Source organism: Nicotiana sylvestris, chromosome 3, assembly GCF_000393655.2.
Source record: "Nicotiana sylvestris chromosome 3, ASM39365v2, whole genome shotgun sequence".
Taxonomy (NCBI): domain Eukaryota; kingdom Viridiplantae; phylum Streptophyta; class Magnoliopsida; order Solanales; family Solanaceae; genus Nicotiana; species Nicotiana sylvestris.
The window spans coordinates 110,631,741-110,648,665 of record NC_091059.1 but is presented as its reverse complement, the minus strand read 5'-3'; the positions used below and the strand labels follow the sequence as shown (position 1 = coordinate 110,648,665).

General features: G+C 38.0%; 2 protein-coding genes across 3 annotated transcripts; one reads left to right on the top strand and one right to left on the bottom strand.

Annotated features, from left to right (window-relative positions):
• The first annotated feature begins 332 nt into the window (after nucleotides 1-332).
• LOC104212819 (thioredoxin H4-1-like) lies at nucleotides 333-3,563 on the top strand. The gene is made up of 5 exons (XM_009762173.2): nucleotides 333-493; nucleotides 1,536-1,602; nucleotides 2,426-2,551; nucleotides 2,912-3,034; nucleotides 3,257-3,563. The coding sequence occupies exons 2-5, from the start codon at nucleotides 1,582-1,584 to the stop codon at nucleotides 3,404-3,406; spliced, it is 420 nt and encodes a 139-aa protein (XP_009760475.1). The 5' UTR covers nucleotides 333-493; nucleotides 1,536-1,581; the 3' UTR covers nucleotides 3,407-3,563.
• A 5,514-nt stretch (nucleotides 3,564-9,077) lies between these two features.
• On the bottom strand, nucleotides 9,078-14,232 carry LOC104212805 (serine/threonine-protein kinase AtPK2/AtPK19-like). 2 transcript variants are annotated; one of them, XM_009762166.2, is made up of 7 exons: nucleotides 13,995-14,232; nucleotides 11,972-12,916; nucleotides 11,658-11,740; nucleotides 11,467-11,587; nucleotides 11,076-11,249; nucleotides 10,588-10,695; nucleotides 9,078-9,950 (listed from the first exon to the last, which is right to left on the bottom strand). In XM_009762166.2, the coding sequence occupies exons 2-7, from the start codon at nucleotides 12,605-12,607 to the stop codon at nucleotides 9,672-9,674; spliced, it is 1,401 nt and encodes a 466-aa protein (XP_009760468.1). In that variant the 5' UTR covers nucleotides 12,608-12,916; nucleotides 13,995-14,232; the 3' UTR covers nucleotides 9,078-9,671. The 2 variants fall into 2 exon arrangements, with proteins under 2 accessions (XP_009760468.1, XP_009760461.1); XM_009762159.2 differs by lacking the exon at nucleotides 13,995-14,232 and having other exon boundaries at nucleotides 11,972-13,978.
• Nucleotides 14,233-16,925: the final 2,693 nt, after the last annotated feature.

Here is a 16,925-nt window from a genome sequence, read left to right as displayed (position 1 = left end):
ACGGTTGCTATTTTTGAATGACCAGTCTGAAAATTGGTTAGACCGTGCTATTTTAACAAATTCTACCCCGCATAAAATAGTATTATAGATTATGCATACATTAAGTGTCCAGCATTTAAACTACATATTATATTAGTGATGTAGTATTTTATACCGAAACGGCGAAACCATATAACGTTTTGGTAATGCGACATTATTTTGAAGAAAAACCAAACAAGCCCTCTAAGTGGTAGCTTCTCTAAGTTGACTGGCGGGCTAAGATTAAAAAAAGAGGTTGACTTGTTGCAATTTTGGCACGAGTTAGTTATGGCTAAAAACCACCAATTCAGTGAGGCCGTTGTTCTATTATTTTTCCTTTTGGATAACAGAGCAACGTCTCCTATGGTTTTCTTACATTCTCCGCAAATTTTTCATATGGGTCTTCTGTTTTTGTTCACCATTTTCGCCGCAAACTGTTGAATTAGCAGAGTCTTCCGCTTTCATTGGTCCCAAGGTAACCAAATCTTTCTGATTCCACTTTCTTGTCAATACTATAGAAAAACAATTATTTCATATCTCTAAAACTCTTGTTACAATGAAAGCTTATTTGGATTATAATTATCGTCTAGAGGGGCTAATATTCATCTTCTCCTCTTTCTGGGTATAGGGTATGAGCATTTTCCCATGCCTATTTCTCGATGTGATAGCTAATGCCCTATTATTCTCAATACACTTAAATTTCTGGATTAAAAGGAAAAGGAAGTAGAGGATGCATATTAGTTTGAAAATACCTCCCTCCTTTAACTTGGGGGTGCAGAGAAATAAGAACATAATGAATAGTGAATATCATCCATTTTGGTGGGAATCGAGGTGAACTAGGAATGTAATCTAACTATGAATATGATCATTTTTTAACAGATTGATATTGCCATGTGTAATAGACACTAATTTGAAATATGAATCTACAAGATTTTGAAATATGATGGAATAACTAATCGAGATACCAGTAGCCATTGACTCATTGGTTGGTCAGGTGATTTTGTATCATGAAATTGAGCAAATTTGGAGCCACTGGTTTTGGTCTAATGGTAAGAGTCAGCGCGTGATGTGTAGGTTAGGCACACATCACAGATGCGAACCCTGCTGCAGACGAAAGCCTGGTATTTAAGAGGAAAAAGATAGAGGGATGAGCCCATTATCTACTAGCTCTCGAGAGTTCTCAGTTATCAAAAAAAAAAAAGCTGAGCAATTTTGGAAAATGCTGGAGACAATGAATGATAGCTGCATTTTGAAGTTCTGAAATTCTCTTGAGCTGATTAGTAGCTTAATAAATTAATATGATCTTTTGTTTAGCCAAATCTGATAAGTTGATCAAAGCAAGTTGTCTTTATTCAAGGCTTCGCTAGAAACTCACTTCTTTTTCTTTCATTATCTATATTGCGGCGTATTATGAACTTAATGGACATATATTTGCACGTTGGTATCTATAAATGACTCTTTTTCCAACATTGAGCAAGCATCATGTTCCATTTACTCACAGGATTTCCTACTTGTAGGGCACTGTTGTAGTTCTTTCGCTCGGGTTCAGTTTCCCATCCCTCTATGGGACAGTGCTGGACTAAGGTAATGTATGCAAAGAGGTCATTTAAATTTGTTAGTCTGTTTCTTCTCAGTTTTTCTTCTTTCCCCCTATTTGTTTGATAACTTATTCCCAGTCCTCTGTTTGAATGGCTGTTACATGTGCTTCAGTCTCATCCTTATCTGTCACTTCTTCTTTTTTTTGCTGTCAAAGGAAATGTGTGTGTGTGTGTATCTTTAACACTTGGCCAGGCACTTTAGGTGACCAATACATCATTATAATATTGGTCATCAGATAAATTTATTCTCCTAAAGTGGTTATGAGTTCTAAGCTTGTATTACTCTGCCTTGACTTTTAAATCCAATTAAGATATTGAATATTCTTCTGGTCTTTTGAGAAATTTACGCTAGACTGTTTTATCCATCCATGATCGTTGATATCCAATTGGAAGAAGTACGCAACTCTTTGCTCTACATTTCTTTCACTTGCATTTACATTCCAAGGATATGAACTGATCGATACATATAGTATACTGTTGGACGACAGAAGATTCATCTGGAAATGTCTTTTTAGATTTGCAATGGTTTCCACATATCCATAGCTGCTGTTCCTTTTGGTGTTTTATTCCTTTTCTCTTCCTTTCTGCCCTGTCATAGGGGTAGGATGAGAGAGTTCTATGTTTGTGTTCAGTTGGCAAATTACTTTGCCTTAATTGGAATCTCTAACTTCTTTCTTAGAGTAATGGTCTTACCCTTCTTTCCCAATCTACCCCTGCTTTTGTTTGTTCTATTCATGAGAAAGATATGTAGGATAACTGTCTCTATGTTGAGGATACAAAGTCGCAACTTAAATTTGTGATTCTTGCAGGCATGCGGTCAAGAGAAGGAAGATGTCCCTCCCACTTTTGGGCTTGCTAGTGGAAACGTTTGCCTTGTGAAATCAATGGAGAAGTGGGAAGAAAAGATGTCTGAAGCCAGTAACAGTGGCAAGATTGTAAGTTTCTTTATCAATTTTTAGTTTTCTGTTTTTTTTCCTTTGTTCGATTCCTATTTCATATCCAGATACATGCTAACTATTTCATATCCAGATACATGTTATAGCTTGCACAAAATCTTTTTTCGTTTCTTCAAATTTCAGTTATTTTCAGTTTCATGATCCATCATCATGTTTCATCTGCATATTTTCTTAGCACAAGTATAAATTCTACACAAAACCGCAAATATGTCAAATCAAAATCACCCTTCTTTTTTTCCTTTTCACTGGTTAGTTGTGTATTTTTGTTGTGAATGCCTGGTTAATTTCAGAATTTGCTCTTGTCGAATAACACTATTCTTTACTTCTATCTTCCAACAGATGGTGGTAAATTTCAGTGCGTCATGGTGTAACCCCTGTAGAACAGCAGCACCAGCCTATCATGAACTTGCTGATAAATACACTTCAATAATATTTCTAACCGTGGATGTCGATGAGTTAGCTGTAAGTTTCCGATTCTTTCTAATCATTGCCTTTTATTTGCATGATTTCAGTTTATGGCATCCTTAGTTCTGATAACTACTACAGTAGTTTTCATAATATAACTATTTAAAGGTATGGATTTGTTATATCCATCTCCTGCAAAACATGTTGGAAGCAACCATCTCCTCTAATTACAGATAAATATTGGCTTACTGTAAATTGTTGGTTATGGCTTGATTGCAGGAGTTAAGTACTTCCTGGGACATAAAAGCTACTCCAACCTTCATTTTCTTTAGAGATGGACGGCAAGTGGACAAACTAGTAGGTGGCAACAAGCAAGAGCTACAAAAGAAGACGGCAAATATCGCCGAGTCTACAGGGTCCCCGGGTTGATTTACTGTTGCTTCACTGCAGTAGGAAACATATGAACGCGAAAATGCTATTATAAGAATTCTGGTTTTGTCACTTTAATTTTGCGTTTTACTGCTCCAACAACATTTTTACGTGTTTCTATGCATATTAAGCAAAGTACTGGGGATATTTAAAGGAAGTACAATTTGCAGCTTGGAAAGGAAACTCGTATGGGGCTACAGCTACACCATAGTTTTGTTACCCCAAATGCGAGGAAGTAAATGGCGATCAGTTAGTAAAAGAAACATATATGCTATAGTTTTGCTTATCGTCAATCTGTAGTTTACTCTCCAGAATTTAAGACATCTGAAATAAATGAGAACCTATTACTGCTGGGGTTTCTTCTTCCGTATGGGCAGAGATCCATTCAGAAACTACGTATCGTGGTTTTTAACACATACTCAAATCCAAGGTTCTAGCGTGGAGGCGTGGAAGATCACTGATGTTTTCCTCTTTTAACACATACTCAAATCCAAGGATTTGATGTCTTCGACAAAGCAAGCCAGTGGATAAAGGAACACTGGACGAGGGCAAGGATGTGGCTTTCAGTAGGGGACGATGAAATAATAGGCTATGACTTCAACAATTCAACGCAGAACACACTTTATTATTGATGTCATTCATATTTATACATACCAGCCAAGTAAATTAAAATATGGACACTTCTTACGCAATACTTCCTAGTGTTGCAGAAAGATATATGACAAACATAGAGTTGTAAACCCTGGTAGGGTTCTTGTACAAGCAAATATTTCCAACATAATTAAATATCCACTGCAATGTGAGCACATTCTGTTGGGAATAAACCCCTTACCAAAATAATATTCACGGTAATAAAGCGGAATAATAATGTAGCACCGAGATACGGTAATTAACAAGAATAAAAGAGTAACAATGACACCAAGATTTTTACGTGGAAAACCCTTCTGAATAAGGGAAAAAAACCACGACCCCGAGAGGAGCAACTGATATCACTATAGTAAGGAATTTTACACTTTGTAGGTCGGAGGTAAATACTCCAAAGACCACTACAACACTCAAAAGAAATAACCCTCTTTTGATATTCCCACCTCACTACAATATCGCTCACTCTCTATTTTCCTCACAGACTATTTTCTTATACCTTGTCTGTGAAACCTCACTCTTTCTTTCTCTCTTTGTTGGTGTGAAGAAATGAGAGTTGAAGCTCTCCTTTTATAGCCAAAGCTTCACCCTCTAAAGCCTACAATATTTGACAATTTACACACATTTTTCACAATTCAACAAAGTTGGCTACCAAACCAAAGAAATTCAACAAGGTTGGCTACCAACCAAACCAAGTCAACAAGGTTGGCTACCAAACCAAAGAAAACTCTTATTAGGCACATGCCTAATACTTCTTCAATGAGATGGACATCATCAATCTCCCCCTCCAGTCTCATTCATCCAGAGGAGGTAGCACTGTCTTCTAGTTTGAATGCATGCCGACAAGTTCTTTGCATAGCTCGAACTTGTTCCTTGGTACCACCTTGGTCAGCATATCTGCGGGATTCTCATTTGTAGAAATCTTCAAGACTTTTAGAGATTCATCATCTACCATTTCTCGAATCCAATGATATCTCACATCAATGTGTTTGGTCCTTGCATGGTACATAGAGTTCTTGCTAAGGTCTATTGCACTTTGACTGTCACAATAGACGACATACTCCTTCTGATGCAATCCAAGCTCTTGAAGGAATCGCTTGAGCCATATCATCTCCTTGCCAGTTTCTGTAGCAGCAATGTACTCTGCTTCAGTTGTTGAAAGTGCAACGCACTTTTGCAACTTAGACTGCCATGATATAGCTCCCCCTGAAAATGTAAACAAATATCCAGTACTGGATTTTCTGTTGTCAATGTCACCTGCCATATCAGCATCTGTATAGCCCTTCAAGATTGGATCAGATCCTCCAAAGCACAAACAATCTCCCGTGGTACCTCTCAGGTACCTGAGTATCCACTTGACTGCTTCCCAATGTTCCTTTCCAGGATTTTCAAGAAACCTGCTGACAACACCAACTGCGTGAGCAATATCAGGTCTAGTACATACCATTGCATACATCAAGCTTCCGACTGCTGAAGAATAAGGAACTTTAGCCATGTTCCCTTTCTCTTCCACTGTTGTAGGACACATCTTTTTACTCAACTTTAGATGACCAGCAAGAGGTGTGCTGACTGGCTTAGCATTCTTCATGTTGAAGCGTTCTAGTACACGTTCAATGTACTTCTCCTGAGATAGCCACAACTTTCTACTTGTTCTCTCTCGAACTATCTTCATCCCTAGAATTTGTTGTGCTGGGCCCAAGTCCTTCATATCAAATGACTTGGACAGATCTCCTTTCAACTTTGCTATCAACCCCTTGTCTTTTCCTACAATTAGCATGTCATCCACATACAACAACAATATAATAAAGTTATTCTCAGAAAATCTTTTGAAGTATACACATGGATCAGAATAGGTCTTTAGGTATGTTTGACTTTTCATGAATGAATCAAACTTCATGTACCACTGCCTTGGTGCCTGCTTCAATCCATAAAGACTCTTATTCAATTTGCACACCATGTGTTTCTTTCCAGCTACTTCAAATCCTTCTGGTTGCTCCATATAAATCTCCTCTTCCAAATCTCCATGAAGAAATGCAGTTTTCACATCCAACTGCTCCACTTCAAGATCTAGGCTAGCTGCTAAGCTCAAAATTGTTCGAATAGAAGTCATTTTAACAACGGGGGAGAAAATTTCGTCAAAATCAATACCTTTCTTCTGTTCGAAGCCTTTAACCACCAATCGAGCTTTGTATCTGACCAGCTTGCCATCTCCATCTTTCTTGAGTTTAAAGACCCATTTGCATTTGAGTGGTCTTTTACCCTTTGGAAGTTCAACCAGCTTGTATGTGCCATTTTTCTGGAGAGATTCCATCTCTTCTTGCATAGCTTTCATCCACTGGTTCTTTTCTGGATGGGACAACACCTCCTTAAGACTTTCTGGCTCCCCCTCATCACTGATGAGGACATACTCTGTGGAAGGGTACCTGCGTGACTCTACCCTTGGCCTCTCTGATCTCCTCAGAGGTTGATGTTGTTCTTCTCCCTGAGTGGGGTGCTCCACTTCCTCGACACCTTCATCAAGTTGCTCCCCCTGCTCAATAACCTCACCAGGTTGCTCCCCCTGCTCGGCAACCTCGTCGGTCGTACTTTCTGCACTTGTGGGATTGTTAGAAGTAGAAGGAATAGTAACAAAGTTAGGAATTATACCATTCTTCGCCTTTTCTGACATATCAGCAGCAGTTCTAACTTCACTTTCTCGGAAGACTACATCTCTACTTCTGATGACCTTCTTCTTTACAGGATCCCACAGTCTGTACCCGAACTCTTCATCTCCATATCCGATAAATATGCAGGGAATAGATTTATCATCCAGCTTTGTTCTCTGCTCTTTTGGTACATGTGCAAAAGCTCTGCAACCGAACACCTTCAGATGCGAGTAGGACACCTCCTTGTTGGTCCAGACTCTCTCTGGGATTTCAAACGCCAACGGAACTGATGGACTCCTATTGATCAGGTAACAGGCTGTCTGAACTGCTTCACCCCAGAATGACTTAGGCAGTTTAGCCATTCTGAGCATGCTTCTCACCTTCTCCACAATGGTGCGGTTCATCCTCTCGGCTACGCCATTGTGCTGTGGGGTTCCAGGAACTGTCTTTTCATGTCTGATCCCATGACTTGAACAATACTCTTCAAATTCCCTTGAAGTGTACTCACCTCCATTGTCACTTCGGAGACGCTTTAGCTTTCGACCCGTCTCCCTTTCTACTAGAGCATGAAACTTCTGGAAAACTTGAAACACCTGATCTTTGGTTTTCAAAATATAAACCCATAATTTTCGTGAAGCATCATCAATAAAAGTAACAAAATATTTGTTACCGCCCATTGATTCAATTTCCATTGGGCCGCAAACATCAGAATATACTAAATCAAGTATATTCAATTTTCTTTCAGACGATGTCTGAAATGAGACTCTATGCTGCTTACCAAATAAACAGTAGTCACAAGGTTTTACAGTTGTACCTTTGGCATAAGAAATGAGTGATTTCTTGGCAAGAATCTGCAATCCCTTCTCGCTCATATGACCCATTCTTTTGTGCCATAAATCTACAGAAATCTCATCTTGTGCCGCGTTCAATTCACCTTGGCATATTTCTGCATTTGTCCTGTACAACGTGCCACGAGCAACTCCCTTTGCAATCACCAATGATCCCTTAGTGAGTCTCCACTTTTGATTTGCAAAATAACTCTCGTATCCATCTCGGTCTAAAGCAATTCCCGAGATCAAGTTCATCCGCAAATCAGGTACATGCCGCACATCCTTTAGAACCAATGTGCATCCGACATTTGTCTTGATACAAATGTCACCAATCCCCGCAATCTTTGAGTAACTTGTGTTACCCATTTTCACTGTGCCGAAATCACCTGCTACATATCTGCAAAAAAGATCTCTTACCGGTGTGGCATGGTGAGATGCCGCTGTGTCAACCACCCATTCCGACTCTGGACCTGACAGGTGCATGCATTCCTCTTCCTCATTTATAAAGAGGACAACATTATCATTATTTTGCACCATGGCGGCTGTGTTGTCGTCATTCTTCTGGCCACTGGTTTCACCTTTGCCCTTCCTTGGATTTGGGCAATCTCTTTTGAAGTGACCTGGTTGATTACAGTTGTAGCAATTTCTGACTCTTGATTTGGATCGGTTCTTTGACTTCCCACGAGCTCCGGATCTACCATAGTTGTTCGAACTCCTTTGATAACTCCTGCCTCTACCTTCTGTGATGAGAGCCTGTCCTTGATTTTCAGGCTTCTTTCTCATCTTCTCATTGAGTAGAAGAGCCGATGTGACATCTTTCAACTCAATAGTAGTCTTACCGTGCAGGATGGTTGTTGCCAAATTATCGTACGAAGATGGCAACGAGTTCAATAGCAAGATGGCTTTATCTTCTTCCTCGATTTTCACTCCGAGGTTGGCAAGCTGTGTGATTAGTCCGTTAAACACATTTAAATGTGACAAAAAATTCGTACCTTCACTCATGTGTAGGGCGTATAACTGCTTCTTCAGGTACAATTTATTTGTCAGCGTTTTGGACATGTATAGGCTTTCCAACCTTGTCCAAATTCCACGTGCAGTGTCTTCATCAATGATGTTATTTACCACATCATCTGATAAGTGCAACCTGATTGCACTAGCAGCTCTTTCATCCAAGTCAGCCCAATCCTCAGCTTTCATGGTATCAGGCTTTTTGGAATCAACATCTAGAACCTTGTGTAATCCTTGTTGGATGAGCAGATCTCTCATCCTTCTTTGCCATGTTGAGAAACCGTTATCTCCATTGAATTTTGCTACCTCGTACTTTACTCCGGACATTTTTATTTTTCACCAAGTATAGTACTACCGACAGTGAATAGTATTTCAGTGAACGAGCAGAACCTGTGCTCTGATACCAGTTGTTGGGAATAAACCCCTTACCAAAATAATATTCACGGTAATAAAGCGGAATAATAATGTAGCACCGAGATACGGTAATTAACAAGAATAAAAGAGTAACAATGACACCAAGATTTTTACGTGGAAAACCCTTCTGAATAAGGGAAAAAAAACCACGACCCCGAGAGGAGCAACTGATATCACTATAGTAAGGAATTTTACACTTTGTAGGTCGGAGGTAAATACTCCAAAGACCACTACAACACTCAAAAGAAATAACCCTCTTTTGATATTCCCACCTCACTACAATATCGCTCACTCTCTATTTTCCTCACAGACTATTTTCTTATACCCTTGTCTGTGAAACCTCACTCTTTCTTTCTCTCTTTGTTGGTGTGAAGAAATGAGAGTTGAAGCTCTCCTTTTATAGCCAAAGCTTCACCCTCTAAAGCCTACAATATTTGACAATTTACACACATTTTTCACAATTCAACAAAGTTGGCTACCAAACCAAAGAAATTCAACAAGGTTGGCTACCAACCAAACCAAGTCAACAAGGTTGGCTACCAAACCAAAGAAAACTCTTATTAGGCACATGCCTAATACTTCTTCAATGAGATGGACATCATCACATTCCTCATAGCCTAGACCCGTGTACAACATAGTCAAGAAATAAATAGCAGGGGAATTAAAGAAACATCCAACTCGTTGGAAACCGTAATTGGGCTGAGAGAGACAGCTAGCGTGATGATTTTATTCTTCAACTGTAGGCCTCACATAACTGAAACCCTTGAATGGGTTCTCACCGGATTTTGGACTAGCAGCCGGAGAATCTAGCAAAGGCATGCTGGTCCATTGCTCCTCAAAATTGGCAACACACAGCTTCCCTGATACTTGGGGACAGAAACTAGGTTGAATTTCTCGAGCCTCTAACTTCTTCCAATTGAGAGACCTGAACCATTTGTGACATTTTATCTCCTCACACCCTCTTATTCCACTCCCAAGGCGCTTGCTTGCCTCCTTGTGTAGCAGCTGTAGAAATACAAACACATTAGAATCGTCTAGTTTCCACTTTCCAAGTTCTGAGTGCCAGTGAATATATGATAAATGGAATATAGCATGATGAATGGTATTATACATTAATTGATTCAAAACACTATCTAAGCAGTACGGGCTTCCAAATTATCCTAAGTAAATCATGACAGCATACTATTCTAATTTTATATCGAAGTTACCTTTCTATACTAGAAATGTCTAGAAAGTAGCACTATTTGGATGAAAATGAAGCCCTCCAAAATAATTTCGCTTCCTATACTGCCCCTAATTAATTAACTTGCACATAGTGATCTACCTTAGATCATTACTTTTGTTTGCAACTTATCTCAATCTTCTAAAGGAAATATCGACATAATAACATTTTTACCTCTTATATACCTCTTCATTTTTCTGGAAACAAAACATGACACAACTTCTTAATATGATTAACAGCTTCATCTATAGCATAAATAAAGATATAATAACATAATTCTTATGTGACATGCAATCTGAAGCATTTAAAGGACAATCAAGACATATCGTGTCTATTATCTTATAAAAAAGAAGTGTCTACCATTAATGATTATCAGTAAGAAGGTACACTTTCATATCATAGAATGAAAATGTAGCTTACCCCTTTCAACAATGAATGTGCGTCGCTAGATAAAAATGCTGGCAGCTTAATCTTGTCCTTGATAATCTTCTGTTGAACTTTCTGTCGGTGCCCACCAACAAATGGAGGCTGAAAAAAGTCACACGAGGAAAAGATTAGATTAATGAAATACAACTTATACAAAGTTAAGCATAAAAAGGATGTCATATTAAGCGAGTAATATAGATTCTTAATTAAGTTGTAGAAGAAAATTCAATTAAAGCCAGACAAATGCATTAGTGTACAATAAAATAGACAACGGAGGTATAAAATATTTGCAAGGACGAGGTGCAAAAAGAGCAAAAAGTGGCATTATGATCTGGTATCCAGCAGATTTTACAGTTATATCTGGTCAACTCTAAACTTCAGATGATGAGTCTATAAGATTAGACCAATAATTTCCATAACATGCTGAATACTTAATCCTTATATTTTAAACTACTATTGCAATATTAAACAAAATAACAAACCTTTCCCGTCAGCATCTCGTACAATAGAACTCCCACGCTCCACCAGTCTGCAACCTTGTCATGACCTTTACCAAGAACAATTTCAGGTGCCATATATTCAATTGTTCCACACAAAGAGTTGGATCTCGTGTTCTCATCGAATTGCTTAGCAAGGCCAAAATCAGTCAGTAACACCTGCCCCAAAAGTATAACATAAGGTCAATGGAGGACCACCGAGAAGTTTTTCAAAATCCTTGTGAAACAAAGACCACATAGTTTCTTTCATTTATCCACTGCTAGAACTAAAACCTAGTTGATGGTCTTTCGGTGGAAACTAAAGAAAGTAATCAGAAACCATCAAAAAGCAGGGTGCAGTGTTGAATAAGGGAGATGAAAAAAAGGGATATCTTACATGACCATCAGCATCCAAAAGGATATTTTCTGGTTTAAGATCCCGGTGCATTATGCCATTAGAATGGAGGTGAGAAACAGCTGAAACAATCTCAGCAGTGTAGATGCGCGCCAAATCCTCCCTGAAAAGAAGCAAGTTAGCTAGTTGCCTGAACCAGAGAATTCCTAGATTATTCTGAAGGGGTATTATACCTGAATAGCCCTTGCCTATGGAGTTGAAAGAAAAGGTGTCCCCCGTTAACAAAGTCAAGCACAAGGTATAGTCGGTGTTTGGTCTGCGTTAAGAGAAAATGCATAAAGATAAATCAATAATACTTAGAAGTGTTATATAGTGTAACCTAATAAGATATATATTAAGGAAACATGGATGGAGTTCACAGTCAAGAGCCAACTTTGAGGTTTTAACTTCCTCATCATAGCGGGCTAGAGTTGCATAAAATGTATGCAACTCCAAACAGCTTCTATTATAAAGATCAATATACATAAACTTGTAGCAACACAATCACCTGGAAAGAGTATCTGAGCCGCACAACAAATGGATGATCTATTTTTGTCAATACATCCCTCTCTGTTTTCATGTACTCAGCATGATCTTTCTCTAAAATCTTATCCTTCCGCATAACCTTCATAGCAAGAATTTCAGAAGTCCCGATCTTCCTCACCTGATATACTTTTGCAAATGCACCTTGCCCAACAACTTTTAAGACTTCAAAATCATCAAGTCCCACAGACCTTGGGATACTAACATCAGCATGAACTTCAGATTTACCAGTAACAACGGTCTCAAGAGTAGCTTCCTCAAGAAGATCTTTGGTTTCTCCACTATCTCCCTCCACAAGCTCCAGCAAGTGCTCATTCTCACAGGGTGTGAGTTTGCTAAGCTTCAATGATTGACTGACATAGTTTGTTGGACCGACAAATGAATGGGAGCGGCTATAAATTACAGCTGGTTCTTCATATATGAATCCATTTGTTTCTGACACTGCAACATTCTCAGAGCTAAAAACTTGAGCTGGACCAAATATGTCGGAGAAATCCAAATCAACATCATCCAGTGATATGACATTGGGGTGTTGCAATGGGAGAAGCACATGGTTGTGGATAGGCTTCCCAGTTGGTTGCGAAATTTGAGCGGAAACCATTTTTACCAAAAGTTACACAAGGAGGGAGGGAGTATAGCAGATCAACCCCTACTTCTGCACGGCTACAAGAGAACTACCCTTGAAGGTCCGAAAATGAAAATGGACGAAGGACACCTCACGATAGCCTTGAAAAGAAGGAAGTTCTCAAATGCAACAAGTGCTCCAAAAAATCTGGGGAAGAGGCAGACTAGGATCCAGAAAAAGGAGCTGCTCTCGTTTCCCGCTTTACAGGAAAGAGTGGCTGCAGCAGTGCTTCTCGAATTCATGAAGAACATGCAGACTACGAGGTGTTTATTGAGCCTAAGACCCCTGGAAGGTCAAAGAAAATTGTCAGCGTCTCTACAGAACCAGAATAACATTGACTAGCAACCTAACTTTTAAAAAAACTTCACTGAACGTTAAAACAAAGAAGAACAAGATAGGAAGGGAATCAAAGGAAAGTAGAGTCAATCAGTAGCAGGCATAGAACTTTCTTTCACTTGTTCAGTGTAGGCAGGAGAAGAGACAAAGCTTCAATCTTCATAAGTAAAAGGGGGAAAAGATAAAAACTAAAGAAGCCCTTGCATCTGGATAAAATAATAGAGCTAGCAATGATTCAGACTCAGTTAAATGCAATTCCACTTTTTTTAAAAGCAGAACATCTAAAATCTGTATCAAGTGCAAAAGAACACATTAAAATCTCTTGCAATCTTATGTACACAAAACGAATCCTTCAACTGGGAGATGATATTCCAACGCCCAGGGGTGGAACTCCAAGTTCACACTTCGCCAGAATATTAGATTGTGGATACAAGTTCAAAGCTATTCATATATATTAAATCTTGATTATCCTTGGCAAAATTCCCGATTTTGCCACTGAACCCATAGTCAAAACTATCTTAACAGTTAATCAGACCTACCTATGCTGATAGCTCAATATGAACAACCAAAAAGTTTAAATACGGTATCAATTGATTAACTAATCTGATCACGGTACACACTTTACCACGCAATACAAACCCTTAAACTGATAAAAAAAATCTTACCCTACAGCTCCTGATTCCCAATCTAAATCACGATTTCTAAATAGAAATCACGTTGCAAAATGCATCAAAGTTCAAATTTTAGCTTAAGTAACAAAAGAAAAAACATAAATATCATAATAGATGATCAAATCAATTCCACCAAAATTTCCAATTTCAACAAATAAATCACTAATTCAGTACAAACACAAGAAATTAATGGCCGGAATACAGCAAAATACAAAAATACTGATAAAACAGTTCAAATAACAATGAAAAGTCCAACTCCACGAAGCCCTAACAGTACTAACTTAACATGCAATGAAAAACGGAAGTAAAAATTAATCATATCATATCATATGATTCAGAAAAGGAAGGAAATTTACCTGAATGAAATTGGGGAAGGAATGGAAAGAGAGAGAATATATATGATGAAGGTCGCGTGGCCGCTTATAACCAACTTTGATTTGAACTGTAAATTAACTTGGGTTTAAAATGCGGTTGTGGATTACGTGGCACGTTTTGAGTGGTTTCTTCGAATTTGAATCCGAGTCAAGACAGGCTTGCTTCTAAAAACCCTTTTCTTCTTTTCGTGTTTGGAAAACGTTAGGGGCATGCCAACTCAACAATGGATTACTTCTTCACGGAACCTTTAAACCCTCGCGTCGCGTCTAGTGAAGAATGGAGATTATTCGTTATATTCGTAGTTGGATTTGTATATTCCACTTCCCGGAAAGCATAACCCTTTTCTTACTAAAAATTGCACGGGCTGTCCTATTTGGTCGCCCTCATTTAATCTATATCTATTTTTTTTTAAATCTTTTATTTGTACCTACTTTTTAAACAACTTCAGTCTCCTTTCTCCTCATTTGTTTTCTTTTTCTTCTGCTGCTGTTGGTGCTGCTATGAAACTTCAGTTCATGGGATGATAGCCATATTTAAAAATAAATTATAAATAATTACGTAAGTTAGTAAACAATAATTTGTGAATATTTCCACGTAATTATGTTCTTTTCACGTTTATTGTTTCCAAAATTTATGATTTAGATACTGTGACAATCTGATTATTTTATAGTAGTAATACATTATGAAAGAATAATGTGATTATTTATCTAGTATGTTAGAAAGCTTTTTCAAAAACTTCAGTTTATATAGTGCTGAAGTTTTTACAAATGAACTAAATAACTTCAGCATCTTCTACTGAAGTTTTTGAAAAAGCTTTATGACAAAACTAATGAATCTAGGACAAAAAAACTTCAGCTTATATAGTGCTGAAGTTTTTACAAAGGAATTAAATGACTTCAGCATCTTCTGCTGAATTTTTTGAAAAAGCTTATCCAAGATAAAAAAACTTCAGCTTATTTAGTGCTGAAATTTTTACAAATGAACTAAATAACTTCAGCATCTTCTGCTGAAGTTTTTGAAAAAGCTTTATGACAAAACTATTGAATCCAGAACAAAAAAAAACTTCAGCTATTTTAGTGCTGAAGTATTTACAAATGAACTAAATAACTTCAGCATTTTATCCAGGACAAAAAAACTTCAGCGTATTGCCTTTGCTACTTCAGGTCCATCTACTAGAATGCTGAAGTTTTGCGTGATTGCCTTTGCTACTTCAGCCCCGTATGCGGAAGTTACGTGAAAAAGTGGATACGCTTGCAATTTTTTTTGCAAAGCGGACACAAATTAAAACGTGACCCAAAAAGCGGGTATAGATGCAAATCCCCCCTTTTCTTATGTGCGTCCCAAAAGAAAGAATAACTCTTTTAGCGAGTTCTCTATTTCTACTTTAAATTGAATTTTGATGGCTTCTGAACTGTAAACTTGCTTTTGTTATAAAATAAAAGTGACTTAGTAAAATGTAAATAAGAAACAAAGATACAAAGAAGAAGTATTTCGTTTCTTTTGTGTATGGGTCAAAATCTGCCTAAGGATATTCGACACAAAGTGATGTTACCAAAAGCAATTTGGCCGAGGTTGATTAGTAACCAATAGGACTCAACGCCGAGTAGTTAATGATGGCCGAGGTCAAATATCATAAGGGGTAGTAACGGTTATTTTAGTGGCAAGATCTTTAAGAGAATATTCTGTTGAATATTCTCTGTGCTTGTACTTTTAGGGTTAATGGGGGCATGTCCCTTATAAATAGAAAGAGAGATAAGGTGAAAAGTAGGTAATATTCTCTGATAAGAATACTCTATGAAAAGCAGACTTTCTCTAGATAAAATACAAACATTACCTTTTCTAAAGAGATTCGATCATCTACTATTCAATACCTTTTCCACCAGATCCGAGAAAGGTCCTAATGGGATATTTAAGAAAACATGTACCAATTACCAAAATCACATTTTTATTAGGTACACTTTCTCTTTGTGGTATTCCACCTCTTGCTTGTTTTTGGTCCAAAGATGAAATTCTTAATTATAGTTGGTTGTATTCGTCAATTTTCGCAATAATAGCTTGGGCCACAGCGGGATTAACCGCATGTTATATGTTTCGGATCTATTTACTTACTTTTGAAGGGCATTTAAACATTCATTTTCAAAATTATGGGGGGAAACAAAAAAAAACCCTTATTATTCTGATATTTGTCCATTGTTCATCATTGTTAGAAGGAGGAATCATCCACCTCATTCAATATTGGGTTAAAAAATTCCCTTATTTATTCTAGTAGAATTTATTATTATTTATTGCTATATATTTCCTCCTCATTAATGGTGAATGCACCTTGCACTGGATCTTCTTTTATCGATTGCTTTATGTTATCCATATTAATCGGTTACAGATCTGAAGTTATTATTATTAACTAGGTTTGACCCCTCATTATATACATTTAATTGGTTTAATCAAAGATCCATATTTTTTGGTTAAACAATTTGGCGCCATCTGTGGGGATTTCCTAGTTAAAAGTTTTGTTTCTTCTAGATCTATAACTAGCCAAAAAAATGAAAACCCCTACTCTCTTGTACACAAAAATCTAACATGGCAGGTAACGAAGAAGAAAGGATGAAGGCAGTGGCCGATCTCACCGCCAATCTCTTAAACACCATCAAAGTCTCTAAAACAGAGGGTGAAGATGTAACACCAAATGCCTCTCCCAGGCGAAGTGGCTCACCCCTCCATCATGGTAGCATCACAACGTCCCGCGACAAAGAGGCTTCCACGTCCACAACGGAAGAGGCGCCACCCGCAATGAAGAAACTACTTGAGGCTTGGCTAACAAACACGCTGACATGCATCCTCGACAAGCCCGCCCAAAAGTAATCGGAGAAAATACAACTTATGTTACACCAACGACGGCCGAGCAGCACAACCCT

Excerpts from the sequence above, each read along its gene's own strand:
- LOC104212819 (XM_009762173.2), top strand. The coding sequence starts at position 1,582 with ATGGGACAGTGCTGGACTAAG. Across the intron at positions 1,603-2,425 it reads TGGGACAGTGCTGGACTAAG|GCATGCGGTCAAGAGAAGGA; the intron begins GTAATGTATGCA and ends TGATTCTTGCAG. Across the intron at positions 3,035-3,256 it reads TGGATGTCGATGAGTTAGCT|GAGTTAAGTACTTCCTGGGA; the intron begins GTAAGTTTCCGA and ends GCTTGATTGCAG.
- LOC104212805 (XM_009762166.2), bottom strand. The coding sequence starts at position 12,607 with ATGGTTTCCGCTCAAATTTCGCAACCAACTGGGAAGCCTATCCACAAC. Across the intron at positions 11,741-11,971 it reads GGCTCAGATACTCTTTCCAG|ACCAAACACCGACTATACCT; the intron begins GTGATTGTGTTG and ends CTCTTAACGCAG. Across the intron at positions 11,250-11,466 it reads TTTTGGATGCTGATGGTCAT|GTGTTACTGACTGATTTTGG; the intron begins GTAAGATATCCC and ends CTTTTGGGGCAG.